The sequence below is a fragment of the Leucoraja erinacea genome, chromosome 7 (assembly GCF_028641065.1).
Source record: "Leucoraja erinacea ecotype New England chromosome 7, Leri_hhj_1, whole genome shotgun sequence".
NCBI lineage: Eukaryota > Metazoa > Chordata > Chondrichthyes > Rajiformes > Rajidae > Leucoraja > Leucoraja erinaceus.
In genome coordinates, this window is record NC_073383.1 from 66127883 (window position 1) to 66148467 (window position 20585).

Below are 20585 nucleotides of genomic sequence, written 5' to 3' on the forward strand. Positions count from 1 at the left end.
TTATATCTCCACCATGCATGAATGCTTCAAAATCAAGTGATCGAGTTTTATTGCCATATACTCAAGCATAGAAACATAGAAAATAGGTGCAGGAATAGGCCATCGGCCCTTCGAGCCAGCACTGCCATTCAATATGATCATGGCTGTTCATCTAAAATCAGTACCTCTTTCCTGGCTGCCAGGTGGGGACCAAAGGTGGGCGAACTACCCCCAATGGAGCACGATGTACCCCCTATCAGAGATGCTGCCCTCCCTGAGCACTCCCATACATCCCTAGTCAAACTAGTCAGGCAATAACCTACCTATGAATCTCATTTAGTATCTATTAACATTAATTTTGATCACACCAACTGCTTATTATGGGAATGGTGAGAGCCTCTGGGGTTTGTTTCAACCTCAGCTCTTGAGTGATGGAAAGAGAAATAATCACAGTAGTAGATTATTATTAAATTAAAAGTTTATTAAAATAAGGTGCATTAATTTGGTGTATTAATAAAATGTATTGTGTGTGTAGCTGGAATTTTGATATAACACCAGAATGGTTTACACAGGTTTGTAAATAAAAATATACAATATGAATGTTTATGAAATTGTGGATCAGATTTACGACTTATTTGCTTGACAATTTATTCAAGAGAGTTTTCACTGCCGGAAACTTATCCCCGAGTTTAAATGACCAGCGACTGAACAGCATTTAATAACCTCCCAATGAACGACAACATTCAAAACTATTGATGTGTTTGTGTTGTGTTCCTTCAGCATCCAGCTCCTTCTTCAGGTATTGATTGAAAATGTAAATGAAAAGCTGTAGTGGCAAAATGTGTATGAAGGAACTGCAGATGCTGGTTTAAACTGTGGATAGACACAAAATGCTGGAGTAACTCAGCGGGACAGGCACAGAGGGAGAGAAGGAATGGGTGATGTTTCGGGTCGAGACCCTTGAGAAACCTGAAACGTCACCCATTCCTTCTCTCCAGAGATGCTGCCTGTCCCGCTGAGTTACTCCAGCTTCTTATGTCTATCTTCAGCTGCCTTAGGCAAGCTTATTGATCTATCCGTAGCTGCGTATCTGTCGATATATATTCTGAAGAGAAATGTTCTGACCTGAAGTGATATGGATCTCATCAGTATCCAATTTAGTAATTGACTCATTCAGCACAGAAACAGGCCCAACTCCTCCATGCCCACCCAGATGCCAAACTACACTAGTCCCATTTGTTTGCATTCGACCCACATCACTCTAAACCTTTTCTATTAATGGACCTTTTAAATGTTGGTATTTTATCAGCCTCAGCCACTTCCTCTGGCTGCTTGTTTCATATACCTGCCAACCTCTGTGGAAAAAGTTGTCCTTATTGTGTCTGTCAAATCTCTCCTCTCACATGAAACCTATGCTGTCTAGTTTTTTTGATTCCTCTACCCAGGGAAAAGGACTGTATTCACTCTGTCTATTCCCCTCATAATATTATACACCTATAAAATTGCCTCTCAACCTCCTGCGCTCCAATAATGAGTTAGCCTGCCCAAACATTCCCTGAAGCTCAGGCCCTTGAGTCCTGGTAACATCCTCATAAATCTTCTCTGTACCCTTTATAGCTTAAGGCATCTTTTCCGTAGTAGGCGTGGGTGGTGTTCTGTTTTCACAGAATTAGATAATATGAATCATTCTAGTATAGTTTAGAAATACTGCTCGGAAACAGGGCCCTTCAGCCCACCAAGTCCACGGCGACCAGCGATCCCTGTACACTAGCACTATCATGCACACCGAATGTTACTGTTGTGAATTAGCCAACTAACCAAGACAAAAAATGCTGGAGAAACTCAGCGGATGAGGTAGCATCTATGGAGAGAATGCATTGACGAAGTTTTGGGTTGAGATACAGCAGGCAGTGAAGAAAGCGAATGGCATGTTGGCCTTCATAACAAGAGGAGTTGAGTATAGGAGCAAAGAGGTCCTTCTGCAGTTGTACAGGGCCCTAGTGAGACCACACCTGGAATATAGTGTGCTTTTTTGGTCCCCTAATTTGAGGAAGGATATTCTTGCTATTGAGGGAGTGCAGTGTAGTTTCACAAGGTTAATTCCTGGCATGGTGGGACTGACATGCTGAGAGAATGGCGCGGCTGGGTTTGTATACTCTGGAATTTAGAAGGATGAGAGGGAATCTATTAAAACATATAAGATCATTAAGGGTTTGGACACGCTAGAGGCAGGAAACATGTTCCCGATGTTGGGAGAGTCCGGAACCAGAGGCCACAGTTTAAGAATAAGTGGCAAGGCATTTAGAACGGAGATGAGGAAACACTTTTTCACAGAGAGTTGTGAGTCTGTGGAATTCTCTGCCTCAGTGGAGGCCGGTTCTCTGGATACTTTCAAGAGAGAGCTTGATAGGGCTTTTAAAGATACTGGAGTCATGGGGATATGTGGAGAAGGCAGGAACGGGGTACTGATTGTGGATGATCAGCTATGATCACATTGAATGGCGGTGCTGGCTCGAAGGGCCGAATGGCCTACTCCTGCACCTATTGTCTATTGTCCTTTCCATAGATGCTGCTTCACCCACTGAGTTTCTCCAGCATTTTTTGTCTACCTTCGATTTTACCAGCATCTGCAGTTCTTTCTTAAAGACTACAAACTGTATTTGGAGTGTGGGAGGAAACCAGAGCACCTGGAGAAGACCCACACGGCCACATAGAGAATGTACGAAGTCCATACAAACAGCACCTGTAATCAAGTAAAGGAGAAACTCTCCTGCTGCGCCACTGTGCCAGCCACAAGCACCATAGGGTGGCCCCAGGTTATGAATGTCCTGACCTACAGACTTTACGCAAATTCTCCCATACATTTTACAGAATGAGACGCCAATGTTTAAATGTTTAAAGTTAACCTTGCACTTGTGCTTTCCCCTCAGTTCCTGGTGAGTTTTCCCAAAGCTCAGTCCTGTGAATAAAAATGTCATGCAAAGCTCAATTCATGACACCATCATGATGCTGTTGATTCAAATCCTAACTAACCAATATGATAGCCACATCTCTCATATTACTTTCAAAGTAGAGCTGCACAGTAGCTAAGTCTAAGAAGATCTCAGGCCATCCTTAAATGGATGCAAAGGATGCTCATAAGTTCATAAGTAATGGGAGCAGAATTAGTCCATTCGGCCCATCAACTCTACGCCACCATTCAATCATTGCTGATCTATCTCTCCCTCCTAACCCCATTCCCCTGCCTTCTCCCCACAACCCCCAACACCCACACTAATCAAGAATCTGTCAACCTCCGCCTTGTAAATATCCCTTTCACCCCCTAGATGTGAAATACCGGGTTGTTGTTTTTGTTTGGCTAATATCTGAGCCGGGCTGCAGGAGATGACTGTCGCCGAATGGTTGGGACTGGCAGAGAGCTCACCCAGCCTCCCTCAGCCGCCGGTCCCCAACCTGTGCCCCGCTTGTCCCAGTCTCTGCTATAACCATATTGAATGGCGGTGCAGGCTCGAAGGGCCGAATGGCCTATTCCTGCACCTAATTTCTATGTTTCTATAACAATTTTTTTTTAAAAGAGATGATTACACTTTAATGGGATTCTCAAGCAGTTCACTACCTCCTGTACTGTCCTCACCGTCCACTCCATCAGCTGTTGCACATAGCACATAATCCTCTGACATTTTCGCCACCTCTAACGGGACCCCACTACTAGCCACATCTTCACATCTCCACTACTTTCTGCTTTCCGCAGAGACCGTTCCCTCCGCAACTCCCTTGTTAACTCATCTAATGTATCCGCTGTTCCAGGTGTCAACTCCTGTACATCGGCGAGACCAAGCGCAGGCTCGGTGATCGTTTTACTGAAAACCTCCGCCTGAGTCTGTCTAAACCTACCTGATCTCCCAGTTGCTCAGCACTTTAACTTCCCCTCCCATTCCCAATCTGACCTTTCTGTCCTTGGCCTCCTCCATTGTCAGAGTGAGGCCCAGTGCAAATTGGAGGAACAGCACCTCATATTTAGCTTGGGTAGCTTACACCCCAGCGGTATGAACATTGACTTCTCTGACTTCAAGTAGCCCTTGCTTTCCCTCTCTCTCCATCGCCTCCCCCCTTCCCAGTTCTCCCACCAGTCTTACTGTCCCCGACTACATTTTACCTCTGTATCCCCCTGACATCAGTTTGGGTCTTGACCCGAAACGTCACCCATTCCTTCTCTCCAGAGATGCTGCCTGTCCTGCTGAGCATTTTGTGTCTACCTTTGATTTAACCCATTGACTTTGCTCACAATCTATGAAGAGCAATCAATTTAATCCAATGCTCACCCTCCCTCCATTTTCCTGTTCTTTTTTTTTCTTTAAGTAGTTATCCAACTTAATTTTGAAGGCTGGTATTTAATTATATTCACCCGGCAGTCTATTCCAATCCATAACCACTTATTGTGTAGAGAAAACAAATATTTCCAGCTGCCCTTTTTAAGGTACCCGGACCACGTAATTCTGAGTGTTCACACTAGAGAACTATAACATATCACAACCATGTAGGCCTGTACTCTGCAGGGCATTTCTATAATCCCTGGCATCATGTTGGTAAAACATTCTGTTGCCTGTCCATGGGTTTCATAACCATCCGTAAGAACAGAGTCCAAAATGAGGCACTGCAATCCAGATGGTGCTGAATCTGTATTTATACATTGGTTAAAGTGTTTTTATAGCTTGCCAATTAAAGGCCAAGGCTACATATGTTTTACTGATGATGTTGGAGTATGGAAGGAAGTGCAGACGCTGGTTTACACCGAAGATAGACACAAAATGCTGGAGTAAGTCAGCGGGACAGGCAGCATCTCTGAAGTTGAGGAACAGGTGACATTTCAGGTTGAGACCCTTCTTCAGACTGTCGAGTCTGAAGAAGGGTCTCAACCCAAAACAATACCCATTCCTTCACTCCAGGGATGCTGCCTGTCTTGCTGACACATTCATAATACTTCTTGATTAGTAATGGGGCTGTCCCACTGTACGAGCTAATTAAAGAGTTCTCCCGGGTTTCCCCTAATTCGAACTCGGAGAATTACGGTAATAGCCCCTCGTAGGTACTTGGGGCTCTCGTTGACATTTTTCACCATGTGAAAAATCTTCACGAGTCTTCCCGAGCTTACCGCGTTTCCCGAGTACCTGCCGTTAGCGTTATGAGCCGCTAAGAGTGTCCCGAGCTCCGACGTACCAGCTACGTACATTCTACGTGCTTACCACGAGTTTGATTTTTTTTTAAACTCGGGAGAGCTCTTGAATTAGCTCGTACAGTGGGACAGCCCCTTAAGGCTGTCAGGGGCTATGGGGAGAAGGCAGGAGAATGGGGTTAGGGGGGAGAGACAGATCAGCCATGATTGAATGGTGTAGACTAGATGGGCTGAATGGCCTAATTCTGCTCCTATCACTTATGAACTTGTGACTTACTCCAGCATTTTGTATCTATCTTACTTACTATGTTGTTGAGCTTACCTGCCACCTTCAGAGGCTTGTGTACAAACTCTTCCAGATCTCTCTCCAGAATTCTCTTCCAGAATTTACTCATTACATTATTTAGAATAAATCGTCTCTCCTAAACCCTTCACTGAAATACATCACCTCACTCTTTCCTGCATTGAATTATCAAATGTATCATGTATCAAATCTTCACGTTACCCAGCCCATGTCCACCTGAAGCCCATTGCCAGCTCACTCACTCCTTATTCGACTTATGCAGTGATTTCAGTCCAGGAAGATGCAAAGTTCAGTTTACAATTGGTGTTCAGTGATCTTTGTTGTCAGATCGCCACACTTGAGATCACTTATTTGGGCACAGGGCCCTATGTTGAATAAAGGTAAGTTATTTATGATTTCCTTTCTTGATTGTTATCCAATGACTGCTGCAAGAATTAGTCAATATCAGATAAGGACCAAGCTGCATGACTTCCTCCGGACAGGCAAAGAGTTTTACTGACTTAGTGTCACGACTCGCCCATGAAATATTCTATTCAATATTCAATACAACACGTGAAAAGGCCCCATGGGTCAAATACTGTCATGATCTGGGAACCTGTCATGGCAGTATTTTCAAACGACTGCACGCCCTGTAAAATCGGCCCATCAAGTCAACTCTGCCATTCAATCATGGGGTGATCTATCCCTCAACCCCTATCTCTCAACCCCATTCTCCTGCCTTCACCGCATAATCCCTGACACCCTTAAGAATCTGTCATAGAAACATAGAAGCATAGAAAATAGGTGCAGGAGTAGGCCATTCGGCCCTTCGAGCCTGCACCGCCATTCAATATGATCATGGCTGATCATCCAACTCAGTATCCTGTACCTGCCTTCTCTCCATACCCCCTGATCCCTTTAGCCAAAAGGGCCACATCTAACTCCCTCTTAAATATAGCCAATTAACTGGCCTCAACTACCTTCTGTGGCAGAGAATTCCACAGATTCACCACCCTCTCTCTGTCAATCTCTTTAAGAATATCCATTGGCCTGGCCTCCACAGCCATCTGGGGCAATGAATTCCACAGATTTACCACACTCTGACTAAAGACATTTCTTCTCATCTTCTTTCTAAAGGTATGTCCTTTCATTGCGAGGCTATGGCCTCTGGTCCTAGGCTCTCCCAATAGTGGAAACATCCTGTCCACCTTCACTCTACCCAGGCCTTTAACTATTCGGTAAGTTTCAATGAGGTCTCTCCCCACATTCTTCTAAACACCGCTTGGTCATGTGCTTGTCCAAATGACTCTTGGAGTCTAACGAGTCACAGACCTACAGAGAATAACACCACTCCCTCACTACCCACCGTCTTTTATGACCAATCCATTTTTCAATCCAATCTACCAGGTCTCAATGGATCCTACATGCCTTGATCTTCTGGATCATCTTACCGTGAAGGATCTTGTCAAATGCTTTCACTAAAGCCCATGTAGACACAACAATATCCCATGGCCCTATCCTCATCAATCATCTTTGTCACCACCTCAAAAAAACTCAATCACGTTTGGAAGATGTGACCTGCCCTTGCCACGCTGTCACCCCGTAATAAGTCACTGGCATCTGCCAGTACATAACAGATAGTCTTAAACCAACCTACATCAATAGCTTGTATATCTTATCTGAAAGAGCACTGTTGATATCCAGGGTATGAAGTAAAGCAGGTGGAGGGACACAAGTCACCCACTGCAACACAGCAGCAGTTAAATACTTGAAGTTATACAGGAGCTACATGTCAATAGAGAGAATATGTCCCACACCTGATGTTGCCTGCAAGGATTGTGATGGTGACTTGTACATCAGTGCAGTCTCCTGGTGCTGTGGACTACTTACTGTTCTTAAATGGCCATCGCATCCAGGTGGGACAGGTTGAGAACTGAAGCAGTGATACTGGTGTACTGGAGCAGACACTGGACTGCAGCAAATAGCAGACCATGAAGAAACCTTTCAATCTGTCCACCACTCCAGCAAGGCTGGCATCTTGCAGAGCCAGCTTGTGAACATTGACATGGCCTCTATGCCTACATAGCCCCCCCCTCCCACCCCTCCCCCAGCTGTGATTACCTTGATACACATGAAAGAGAAAGATGACTTGTGGGTAATGCTTCAAGTTTCATTTCTAGATAGTTGCAGTAGCTAAGTTGGTCTTCGAGGCGATGTGAATAGAGAAGGCAGAACACTCCGTGAGCTTAAGGTTGTGAACAGTCTACTGGATCCCTAAAGGACCTCGGAAGCATTGGATAGTGAGGCTGAAGGAAAACTTTCTGTACAACTCTGGCTCTCCATTTTTCTAGGATGAGATCATTGGTTGTACTATTAACCTTGGGAGTAACCCAGCTAAAAGCAAGAAATTAATCTTACTCTATTCATTGCAATAAGGATTTAGAAACACATCACAACACAATAATGGAGTCGACATCAGAGAGATTTCTTGCATGACATCCTCTCAGTTAAGCACCCTGTCATACCCTCCCCCCTTTTAGAATTGCAACAGAGAAAACTGATTCACAATGAGTGATGTCAAGAAGATGACTGATTTGTCCCGTAGATGAGTCCTTATTCTGTGCGACAGCTAAATGTCAAACAATTAATTGGGATAAATTTGTGAAGCTTTCTCCATTGTGGCTGTGTATTTCCAGAACCAGTGATGGAGGCTGGGAGCCTCAGTCTGTCAATCACTGGGGTTTAGTTTGTGATCTCTTCCTGACCTTTTCCATCATTTTGCATGATGCAGGACCACTTAATACTGCTGTAGGTTTCGATAAAAACTGCGTCATCTGCCATTCCTCAATCAAAATAACATCCTTCTTTAAATACAATAGTTATTTTTCCTCTTTCGTTGAGTTTACATTATTTTTTAAATATTGCTCACTGCATCAGTGAATCCAAGAAGGCGATTTTATCCTTTGCCATTTGTTGGGTAAATAAAATGCCTCACTGCTACCAACTCAATGACCACAATTAAAATCATCAACCCGAAACATTAACCCTTTCAGTAAATGCCGCATGATCTATAAAGGATTCCAGCGATTTCTGTATTTTTTTCTTCAGAATTCCAGCATCTCTAATACCTTGATAATCAGATCACAGTCAAAAGCAATCGGGCTTCCGATGGTCAGCCGGTCTGTCTAGCCAAAACCCTACGTGTCCTGTCGTCTATCAATAGCATCTTTGATTATAGTCATGTGCCAAACTTAAAGCAGAGATCAAAGGACTTTTGAACATCAAGGGAATCGAAGCACATGAGGGCTGGATGGGAAGCTGGATATGAGGTCCAGGAGTAGCCATGTCTCACCGAGTCGTTAAACAGATTAGAGGAGCCAAGGGCACATTTCTATTAATGTCTTTATATAACATTAAGGATCAAATAGTGCTGTAGATGACTGGCTTGCTTTTAGTAATGATGACCATAAGAGATGCGTAATGGGCATCATCCAAAGGTGAAGGATTAAGGAAGAGCAATAATTTCATCTGTACATTCTGTGATAATCTTGTAAGCATTATCTTGTAAGCATATCTATATGTATGCATAATTCAGTTGCATATGGATCTGTTGACCACCTCGTAGAAACATAGAAAGTAGGCGCAGGAGTAGGCCATTCGGCCGTTCGAGCCAGTACCACCATTCAATATGATCATGGCTGATCATCTAGAATCAGTACCTTGTTTCTGCTTTTACCCCATATCCCTTGATTCCATTAGTCCTGAGAGCTATATCTAACTCTCTCGAACATGTCCAGTGAATTGGCCTCCACTGCCTTCTGTGGCAGAAAATTCCACAGATTCACAACTCTCTGGGTGAAAAAGTCTTTCCTTGTCTCAGTCCTAAATGGCCTACCCCTTATTCTTAAACTGTGACCCCTGGTTCTCGAACTTCCCCCAACATGGGGAACATCTTTCCTGCAATAGTCATGGAGTAATCTGCATCTCTCTTCCAGCTTCTTCCCCGCCAAGTCTATCTGCTCAACAGCACCACTTTCTTCCCACTGCACCCTCTCAATTATTTTACTCTGACTGCACTTTCCCATCAGATTCTCTCATCTGAATCCCCTTAACCACACCACAAATCACATCCCAGCCTCTGTTATCTCCACCACTTTATCCCCCATGTATCTCCATCCACTAATCTACCTCTCCTCACCTGGATCCACACTGGCAGTTTTCCAACTGGCAATTGTACAACCTGCATGCACGTGACTTCCAGAGATCCTCCGTCTGCGTGACAATGCCAGAGAGCGCACCATAAAAAGCAAATACAGAGAAACACGTAGCGTTCGATCTACACCGGCATTAGCTTGGGGATACAATTTCAATGTGAAACATGATAACTGCACAGACAAGTAAGCCACTTTACAGGGCATGCAGTCGTTTGAAGATACTGCCACGACAGGTTCCCAGATCACCCTGTGCACAAAGTGACATGCAAAATGCAACTTTATCCACTCAATGAAGATTGAATTCTCCAATTTTCAGTAACAACCCCCATTCTCTTTACTGTACATCCCCCACCCTGGTTTGCACCTATATTTCCCAATCTCATCCCATCTCCCCCACCCCCTCCCCCTCCCCCTCCACTCACCCCTTACCGTCCACCCAAATAACCCTCCCTCTGGCTATTCATTTCACTCATCTGACACCCTTTTGTCTCCTTTTCATCCCTTGCATCCGTCATCCATCCCACCCATTTGTTAATCATACCCCCTCACCCCTGTATCCACCTATCACTTCCAGGATTTGACCCATCCCCACTTTTTTTCTCTCCAGTTTTCTCCCCAGTCTACTACAATGTAAAACATCAGCAGTCTATTCCCGCAGAGAGGCTGCCTGATCCGCTGAGTTACTGCAGCACCTCATGTTTCACACAGTGCATCCTGTGGGTGATGAGGAAGTGGATTTGCGACTGAAGTTCCTCACTGTTGATATTTAGAATTCCCTATCAAGTTGGGATGTAGTCACTGACCTCCACCAGAAGATGTATGTGTGAAGATCTGGGCAAGTAGGGGTGGAGTGCTCCATGTTCAGCCTGACATCACCCCCTCCAAACACCTTGCTAGGCCCCTCCTTCTTATGAAACACTTTGGTGCCAGCAGTAGTCATGAGATCATAAAATGATAAGTGATAGGAGTAGAATTAGGCCATTCGGCCCATCGTCTATTCCGCCATTCAATCATGGTTGATCTATCTCTCCCTCCTAACCCCATTCTCTTGCCTTCTCCCCATAACCTCTGACATCTGTACTAGTCAAGAATCTATCTATCTCTGCCTTAAATGTAGCCCCTGACTTTGACTCCACAGCCTTCTGTGGCAAATAACGTCCTTTAATTTTGAGGCTATGACCTCTAGCCTTAGACTCTCCTATTAGTGGGAACATCCTCGGCATATTCACTCTATCCAAGCCTTTCACTATTCTGTACCTTTCAATGAGGTGTTCCCTCATTCTTCCAAACTCCAGTGAATGTAGGCCCAGTGCCGACAAACGCTCATCATAGGTTAACCTACTCCTTCCTGGGATCATTCTTGTAAACCTCCTCTGGACCCTCTCCAGAGCCAGCACATCCTTCCTCAGATATGGTGCCCATAGTTATGCTGGGAGAGAGGTACAAGAGTCCCAAAATAATTGTGAGAATCCAGCTTCTAGAAAAGTTAATGAAACGGTGTTACAGGTTTCCTGAAGACACAGGTCACTGCCTGGGTATTTTGGTGCAGTCAAATTGGCAGGCAGTAGAAAAACAACACAGCATGAATAATTATAGCACGTTTGGCACTGAGTCAAGCTATGGGTTTCAACCTCACCCTAGAGTCTTGAACATGAGAATTAAGGCTGGCAGTCTAACATAGATAGACAAAGAACTGCACAGTCTAAACTGGGGCCTGCAAGCTGCAATGGCCTGTTTCCACACTGTATCCACTCTATGACTCTCTATAACTCTGCTGCATATGGTTATGGCAAATCCACCAACTATTTCACTGAGGGAATATCCCTTGCATCTTAGTCAGTCTCCTGCCGTCAACCTCGTCACATTCCTAAAATGCAGAAACAAGGAGCTGCAGATGCTGGTTTACAAAACAAAAAGTAAAAAGAAAAAAGTACTGGAGTAACTCAGTGGATCAGAGCATCTCTAGATGACATAGATAGGTGACGTTTCGATTTCTGAACCCGAAGTGTTACCTACCCATATTCTCCAGAGATGCTGCCTGACCCATTGAGTTACTCCAGCACTTTTTTTTGTCACATTCCTATTTGTGGTGGCTTACTGTGCACAAATTGGCTGCTTGCCTCATGGATGATGATAGTGAAAAGTTCCATAGAACACCAAGAATTGTGAAGGGACTATAGAAATGTAAATATTTCCTATTGCTTTGTCTTTTATTACTGTGTCCTGATAGTTGCATCCACTAAGTTACCACCGGCCTCAAATCCAGCAATAAGATAGACACAAACTGCTGGAGTAAAGGGCCTGTCCCACTTGGCAGTCATTTGCACACCATTTACGCGACCTTGTCGTCGCGTTGAGACGCACGGGTAGCGTGTGGGCCGCGCGGGACGGTCGCAAGGAGAAGCGCGGAGGGGTATGGAGTTGCGTACGGAATCGCGCAGCACTTCAGGATTTTGTAGGGCACAAAATCTTCGCTCGCCTCCGCCGCGAAGTATCGCATACGCACGCGGGCGCATTGCGATTGCACGCAGGCGTCCTGACCTCGTACGTGTAGCATGTGGTGATGCAAGATTAGGGCATCGTGCATAACCATGCGCCGCTGCGCGCCGCCCATACGCAGTCAGCCCGCCTTTAACGCGTCATGGATATAAGCGTGCGCGATTTAAAAATTTGCACAGTTTCATAGAGAAAACTACGTGGTGAACACCAAAATACACTAAACCGGAAAGTGCAAAAGTGAATTGATGCTTCACTTGCAATGACTGCTTGGGTCCCTGGATTGTGGGTAAGGAAGAGGTTAAAAAGACAAATGTTGTCTCTCCTACAGCTGGATGAACGAATGACATGAGAAGGGGTGCAGTTGGTAGAAATGGAAGAGCAAACCAGATAAACGATACAAAATGCAGGAGTAACTCAGCGGGACCAGCAGCATCTCTGGAGAGAAGCAATGGGTGACGTTCCGGGTCGAGACCTTTCTTCAGACTGAAGAAGTGTCTCGACCCGAAACATCATCCATTCCTTCTCTCCAGAGATGCTCCCTGTACCGCCGAGTTACTCTTGCATTTTGTGTCTATCTTCAATTTAAACCAGCATCTGCAGTTCCTTCCTATGGATTAATTTGGTCTGCAGCTTGCTACTTTTCATTCACCTCTTTTTTTGAATAGGGGCATTACATCTGCAGTTTTCCAATTGCTAGCACCACTCAAGAAACGGGAACATTTTAGAAAATCACCATAAATATCATAAATTGGGTAAATATCTTAAACTGGGTATTCAAATGACATCACGCATGAAGACGCATGATGCATTAAGACACGCGATGATGCGCGCGGCAGTCACGACCGGCCTGTCGCATAAATGACAGCCAAGTGGGACAGTCCCTTAACTCAGCAGGTCTGGCAGCATCTCTGGAGAAACAAAATGGGTGTTGTTTTGTGTCGGGATCCTTCGTCAGACCCGAAACGCCACCCATTCTTTTTCTCAGTAACACTGAGTTCCTCCAGCAGTTCCTTTCTACATACCTTATTGGTTTGTTCAAGGTACGACTTAGCCCCTGTTTAATGCAGTCATGCAACATATCTCTACAAAGCCTAGAACAATAAGGCCTCGGACATTCTCCCAAACACTGCTTGGGAGGTTAGCCACTGAATTGGACTTTTACAATGTAACATGATACAATTTTAACCCCAGGATATCTGTCAGTCAATCAAGTTAATACCCAAACCATATGATGGAAAACATAATTGCAGAAGGTCGTCAAATCGCATAACAAGTACTTAGACTCGGTTGGAAGTACTCTTGCCTTTGGGTCAGGAGGTTATTGGTTCAAGTCCCACCCCTCCCAAACCGTATGCACATAATCCAGACTGACATTTCTCACCAGAACTCGAAATGGGCCTCCAATCTTAATTTTGAAGATGCTGTCTGTGAAAAGAGATGTTTAAGTACAAATTCTGTCTGCTTTTCATGTGAATTCCATGACTATATTCAAGTCAAAATGCCTCAACTGACTAATGCTATAATTTAATAAATCACGGTTTGTGGGACTTTACTCATGCATTAACTGAAACAATTACTGGACTTCTAATATAATTAAACCACACAAAATTTAGGCTACAATAAAATATTTAGGCTAAATATCTTTTAATAATCTAAATCTTATCTAATATCATAAATCTAAATAGCAACTTAACCACGTGTCTGACAAATATGTCTAAAATTCAAACTCAGTATCCTGTACCTGCCTTCTCTCCATACCCCCTGATCCCTTTAACCACAAGGGCCACATCTAACTCCCTCTTAAATATAGCCAATGAACTGGCCTCAACTACCTTCTGTGGCAGAGAATTCCAGAGATTACACCACTCTCTGTGTGAAAAATGTTTTCCTCATCTCGGTCCTAAAAGATTTCCCCCTTATCCTTAAACTGTGACCCCTTGTTCTGGACTTCCCCAACATCGGGAACAATCTTCCTGCATCTAGCTTGTCCAACCCCTTAAGAATTTTGTAAGTTTCTATAAGATCCCCCCTCAATCTTCTAAATTCTAGCGAGTACAAGCCGAATCTACCCAGTCTTTCTTCATATGAAAGTCCTGACATCCCAGGAATCAGTCTGGTGAACCTTCTCTGTAGTCCCACTATGGCAAGAAAACCCACGCAGTCACAGGTAGAACGTATAAACTCCACACAGACAGCACCCATAGTCAGCATCGAACCGGGGTCTCTGGTATTGTAAGACAGCAGCTCTACTGCTGCACCGCATGACACCCATTATCTTTTGAAGATTGATAATAAATATAGATGAGTGGAGTTTGTTTTCAGTAAGATTCTGCAACCCTTTGTTATTACATATTTGGGATATTCTGATCATTAGTTTCTGGCAGATTTGATACATACAATGGAGATATTGGCATCACAAAAAATACTTTGAATATCAATCTAATTCCTCCAATCTGAATAATCAAATATCATATCAGCTGCTTGACACACAAAACCTGTACGGAACAGGCTTGGCAAATTGAAGTTTGCAGCACAACACAAACTATATATTGAATAGATGGATATTGACCTGTGGAACATTTACATCATTTAAAAAAAGGTTGCCTCCTTCCTTCCTGATGTTCAATGGAGTCCTTCTGCTCACCCTCTTTAGTAAGTGTTTTACAGAATGTAATGAACCAAAGTGAAGCAGACGGCACTGGTTTTCCCTCTGACCTGCTGGTAATGTAATCTAACTGCAGGCAAAATCGGAACGAATTATAAGGGTCAATGGTGCGCCTGCTTTAGGCCCTGGTGTGTTCACAAAGTGGTTTATAATTTGGGAGAATCAACCTTTTTTTTAAAGGTGCAGTGAGCTGGAAGGGGAAATATTTATAAAAAACGTTCCCTGGCCCCCAGGAAGCTGAAAGCTTTTGTGTCCTCATCTGGTGATGGCGAAGAAAACATATCCCGGCGTTAATCATCCCAGACAAATGAGCAATTGTATCCTTTGCTTCGTGAATTTGTCAGTTAATTTTACGGGCATGGCAGCAAAGCAAAGGCCACGCCGTTATAATAGTGTCAGTCTGAAGCTGCGGTCAATGAGGAGCTGGAAGAATCAATCAGATGGAACCCACTGAGGCAAAGGTTCAGCTCGTAACTCCTAAGTGGATTTGACATTTATGTACCTCGAGCAGAAAATAAAATTGTATCCAGTCAAAGTATTCAGAAACGTAGCCCCAAGGAAATGCTGCAAAAAAAAGAGGGTTTTCAAGAATGGTGACTTTTATTTTGATGAATTTTTATTGTTTAGCTCGGTAAATGATGCAACTGCCTCGGACTGATCATCTTTCTCCTCCCCACCTCCACAACCTGTTAGCTATGGAGCCCCTCATCACACTGCGATCAGTCGGCATCCACAACACAGTACTTGGCGTGCTGGCAAGCTTGGTCTGCCTGCGTTGTCAGTCAATTGCCAAAGCAAATCAGCTGGGCTGTTTTGATGTGCCTTTGATCAAAATCAAAATCCTTTGTCCTGTGGCTTATGCGTTGAAGTCTCATCTCAATAGTCAAACGTTAATTGTGATTTATTTGTCACAAGTGCAACTTTGCAGTGAAATTCTTCCTGCATATATTACACATGCAGGCGCCGCCATTTTTGGTGCCATTATTCAAAGCAAAGATCACGGAGCAGAGCTCCTCTATAATCTGTAATTCAAAGTCCAAAGGCCGGTTGGCCTGGTGCTCGATGTACTAGAACTGTTCCTACACATTGCTATCCCGCTCCTCTCCTCACCCGGTCACCCCCTGGGGCACCTCCTGAAGGTACTGCGGGCATTAACCTGGTTCACCCTCCCACCGGTTCTTGCTCCTCGCGTCCGACTTCTCCAGCTCATCTCCAGTGACGCCGTCTGCCAATCCTTCGGGTAATGTCCCGATCCCGTTTATCCCAACGGCTCTAGGGGCTTGTACATGAATGTTTTCAGCCAAGTTGGAAGACCACAGGTCTGGGAAGGTGCTGCGGGAGGGGAGTGGAGTGTGAAACTTTATCCGATGTATCTCCATGTGTGACTGGCTCTTAGCTCGACGTGCGGCCATCCTCTCAACTTGCTGCTTCCTTGTTTTTAGGTCCTTTGTACCAAAGAAGGAGGAATCTCATTGGTGATCTGCATGGTCAAGGCCAAGAGGAGCAATGGAAGCCCGGCCGGGACTGGCCTGGGTCTTGCTGCTGAGTTTCATTGCTGACTGCCTGAAGCTGATCCAGCCTCGGGACTTCACAGTAAAAGATATCATCTACCTCCATCCTTCAAGTAAGGAGGAAAATGTGCCATTACTGTCATTTTTGTTGATCAATATGGAAGTATTAATGAATAACACAGTCGTTTTAAAAAAAAATTAGAGTCATAGACCACAGAAAAAGGCCCTTCGGCCCAACTTGTCCATGCTGACCAAAAGGCCCCATTGAAGCTAGTCCCATTTACCCATGTTTGGGCCATATCCCTCTAACCCTTTCCTATCCATGTACCAGTCTAAATGTCTTTTAAATGTTACTAGACCAAGTGCAGACCCGTTGGGTCTGCTCCCCCAATGGTGTCATCCCCAACCCAATATTCCACCATGCACCCGTCTCCTCTAACGGAACTGAAGCCATTCCCAAATGTAAGATTCCAGCACTCCCCTGCCTCCCTCAGCAGTGGATTGAAAAACAAATCCAATTGCACCTCCCCTGCCTGCTGCAGCAGTTCCAATTTCAATACCAATTGGCCCTCTCCCTCCTGTTGAAGCACTTGCTGTGATATCCCATTGAGGTGAAAAGTTCAGAGTGTTCCTGTCTTGCAACTTTGTTTTGAAGTGTGTTGGAAGCTGATAGGAAGGAGCAGCGAATCAAAAGGAAGAAAGGCAGCGGCAGCCGGACGGACGGATGGCAGGCGGCAGCCACAGACTTTTAAATAATAATAGATTTATTCTGCCTGCCTCAATTATTTTCTCTGGCAGATTGTTCCATACTGCCATCACCGTACTGTGCGTAAAGGTTGCCCCTCATGTTCCTGTTAAATCTTTCCCCTCTGACTTTAATTCTATGCCTACTAGTCATTGATTCTCCTAGTCTGGAAAAATACCCTATTTATTCCACTCCTGATATTATATACCTTCATAAAGAGACCAAGTGTAGATCATTTTGCTGAACACCTTAGCTCAGTCCGCCACGGCCTATGCGACCTACCTGTTGCTAAACACTTTAACTCCCCCTCCCATTCGCATACTGACCTTTCTGCCATGGACCTCCTCCACTGTCGGAGTGAGGCCAAATGCAAATTGGAGGAACAGCACCTCATATTGGGCAGCATACAACCAAGCATCATGAATATTGAAACCCTTGCTTTCCCTCTCACTCCATTCCTCCCCTATCCTAGTTCTCTGACTAGTTTCACTGCCCTCCTGATTAATTTTACTGTGTTGTTGTCAGCTTCCCCTCAGCCAACATTGAACCAATCTACATTTCTTTGACCATCGCCTGCTTTGATCTGTCATTTTCACACGTTAGATTCTCTTTGTACCCTTCCATATCTCTAGTTTCCCTCTCCCCTGACTTTCAGTCTCGACTTAAGACGTTACCCATTTGTTCTCTCCAGTGCTGCCTGTCTCTCTGAGTTACTCCAGCATTTTAGGTCTATTTCCATTGATTTCTCTGTCACCCATTCTCCCCACATTCCCGTTAATTACTTCTGATTCGACCACCCAGCTACACATTAAATACAATTAATAATGATTAATGAACCAAAACTGTATGTCTTTGGGATGTGGGAAGAAAGTGAAGCATAAGGAACAAACCCAAGAGGTCCCAGGGATGAAATGCAAACTGCATACAATCAGCACCAAAGGTCAGGATTGACCCTGGGTTACTGGAGCTGTGGGGCATCATTGTATCACTAGTTCTGAAGTGTTCCAGGCCAGCCAAAAATTGAGGGATCCAGCTCTGGTCATGGGAGCTAATACGTACCAAGACTGAAAGTCACAAAGGCATTCATTACCTTCACATTGTTTTCTTTTTTGAACACTCGGACTCAATTTAGACGTCTGAAATCCTCCACTCAGAAGGACGTGCCTTTCTTACATCACCAGCATTTATTAGCTGGGATTTGAGGCACAATCAACAGCATAGCAAAGTAGTGGATGGGAATCCTGTTTTACTTCATGCAGTCTTACCTCCAGCCCTCAAAAGAGGCCGAGGATTTAATCCTTGAAATATGCCATTCAGACAAATGTGTCCCTTTAGTATACACCTCACAATTCTCATTGAGCGATCTCATTGAACTTGCCCACAATGGCCAAGATGTCCCAGCTACACTACTCCCAACTGCCTGCGTTTGGTCCACATCCCTCCAAACCTGTCCTATCCATGTGCCTGTTTAACTATTTCTTAAATGTTGGGATGGTCCCTGCCTCAATTACCTCCACTGGCAACTTGTTCCATACCCCCACCACCTTTTGTGTGAAAACATTACCCCTCAGATTCCTATTAAAACTTTTCCCCTTCACATAAATCTATGTCTTCTGGTCCTTTATTTACCTACCCTGGGCAAGAGACTCTGCATATACCCGACCTATTCCTCTCGTGATTTTCTACGCCTCAATAAGATCACCCCTCCTCTTCCAGCGCTCCAAGGAATAGAGTCCCAGCCTACTCAACCTCTGCGTATAGCTCAGACCCTTTAGCCCTGGCAACATCCTTGTAAATCTTCTATGTACTCTTAGCAGCTTGACGATATCTTTCCTATAACATGGTGCCCAGAATTGAACAGAATACTCCAAATGCGGCCTCACCAACGCCTTATACAACTGCAACATGACCTGCCAACTTCTATATTTGATCTCTTGTAGTGTTTTATTCCCTTAAATATTGTCGACAAATAAAAGTCAATTGCATTCACCATCATTGCCTTGCAATCCTATTGCTCTTGAACAAATTTCTAATGATTATATTTGGAAAATGGACCAAGTATTCTGCCGCAGGAATTTACTGCTAATTTCATGAGCTGTCAGTAATAATTGAGAAGGCTCTGCTGTGGGGCATATTATTTTCTGTGAATATTGTTTATTCCTGAGGACTGCACATTTGAAAACAGAATGCAGGGAGCTGATTAATCTGTGTGAATAAAAGTGTGAAGAGCCTTCAACAGCTGTACCAACTGTGTGAAATGCTGAGGTCTTTGAAACACAGAAACATAGAAAATAGGTGCAGGAGTAGGCCATTTGGCCCTTCGAGCCAACACCACCACTCAATATGTTCATGGCTGATCATCCCGAAACAGTACCTGTTTCCTGCTTTCTCCCCATATCCCTTGGCTCTGTTAGCCATATGGTCTATGTCTATTGGGCCTGTCCCACTTAGGTGATTTTCTAGCGAGTGCCAGCGACTGTCAAGTTGCCGGCAGTCGCCTGAACAACCGGGAACTGGAACGGCGACAGTCAGATTGGAACACACACAAACACATTGCTTCCTTCACCAGCCCATATGAATTTTTTAGACAGCGCTCCCCCCGCTTAGGGGGAGAAGGAGTGGAGACAACTTTTAAGAAGCCAGAGATACACGGCTGTGAAGCTCGGCGGACATTTAACGTTACCGGTCAGTTAACATTGGTTCTGAAAATTACTGCTTACCGTCGGGGGTGCCGTTGAGTATGGCTGCCCTGCCAGCAGCTGTTAGTCCTTTCACTCTTTTTAAAAATTTTAGTTTGTTAAAGTGTTTGTTTCAAGTCAAGTCAAGTCAAGTCAAGTTTATTTGTCACATACACATACGAGATGTGCAGTGAAATGAAAGTGGCAATGCTCGCGGACTTTTGTGCAAAAGACAAACAACAAAACAACCAAACAAATTATAAACACAATCATAACACACATATTTTGGAGGTCTTCTAGTCTTTTATGTGATGGGTGGGGGGAAAGGGGGAAACTTTATTTCCTGGTCGGAGAGGCAGCTTCCCTCCGAGCTGCTTCTTCTCCCCCTTCCTCGCAGCCTACCATCGGACTGGAACGACCTTTCCTGTCGGGACTGGCCGGAACTACAGCTTTGGTGGCAGAACAGTGCAGGGACACCATCACGGAGCGGGCGATGCCTTACCGGGTCGCCGTGCGTTAAGCCCCGGAGTGCTGTAACCGCCGACTCCAACATCGAGGAGCTGTGGCTGCGGGCGTCCGGCCGCGGGCGGCGCTGGATTTAAAACACCGCGGAGCCTGGGATCCGAGATCGCCAGAGTCGGAGTTCCAACCAGCGCGGCCTGAGGACTTTGGGTCCCGCGGTCTCCGGGGAGGAGGCGGCCACTCCAGACATCTCCAAGCCGCTGAGGAGTGCTCACCTGACGTCGGAGTTCCAGCTTTCCAGCAAGAGGGCCTGAAAATGTCGGACTGGCTGCGGAGGCCACAATAGGCCCGATTATGGGTGAACAGGGGATGGGAC

General features: G+C 44.8%; 1 protein-coding gene across 5 annotated transcripts in view; it reads left to right on the plus strand.

Moving 5' to 3' along the window:
- Positions 1 to 20585, plus strand: part of lypd6 (LY6/PLAUR domain containing 6) — a 197275-nt gene that overhangs the window by 142765 nt on the left and 33925 nt on the right. For 3 of the 5 annotated variants that reach the window (XM_055638702.1, XM_055638701.1, XM_055638699.1), the window contains exon 2: positions 16256 to 16437. The exons of the other annotated variants lie outside the window; for them this stretch is intronic. In XM_055638702.1, the coding sequence (XP_055494677.1) occupies positions 16320 to 16437 (118 nt within the window). In that variant the 5' untranslated portion in view covers positions 16256 to 16319. The remainder of the gene's footprint in view (positions 1 to 16255; positions 16438 to 20585) is intronic. 5 annotated transcript variants of the gene reach the window in all.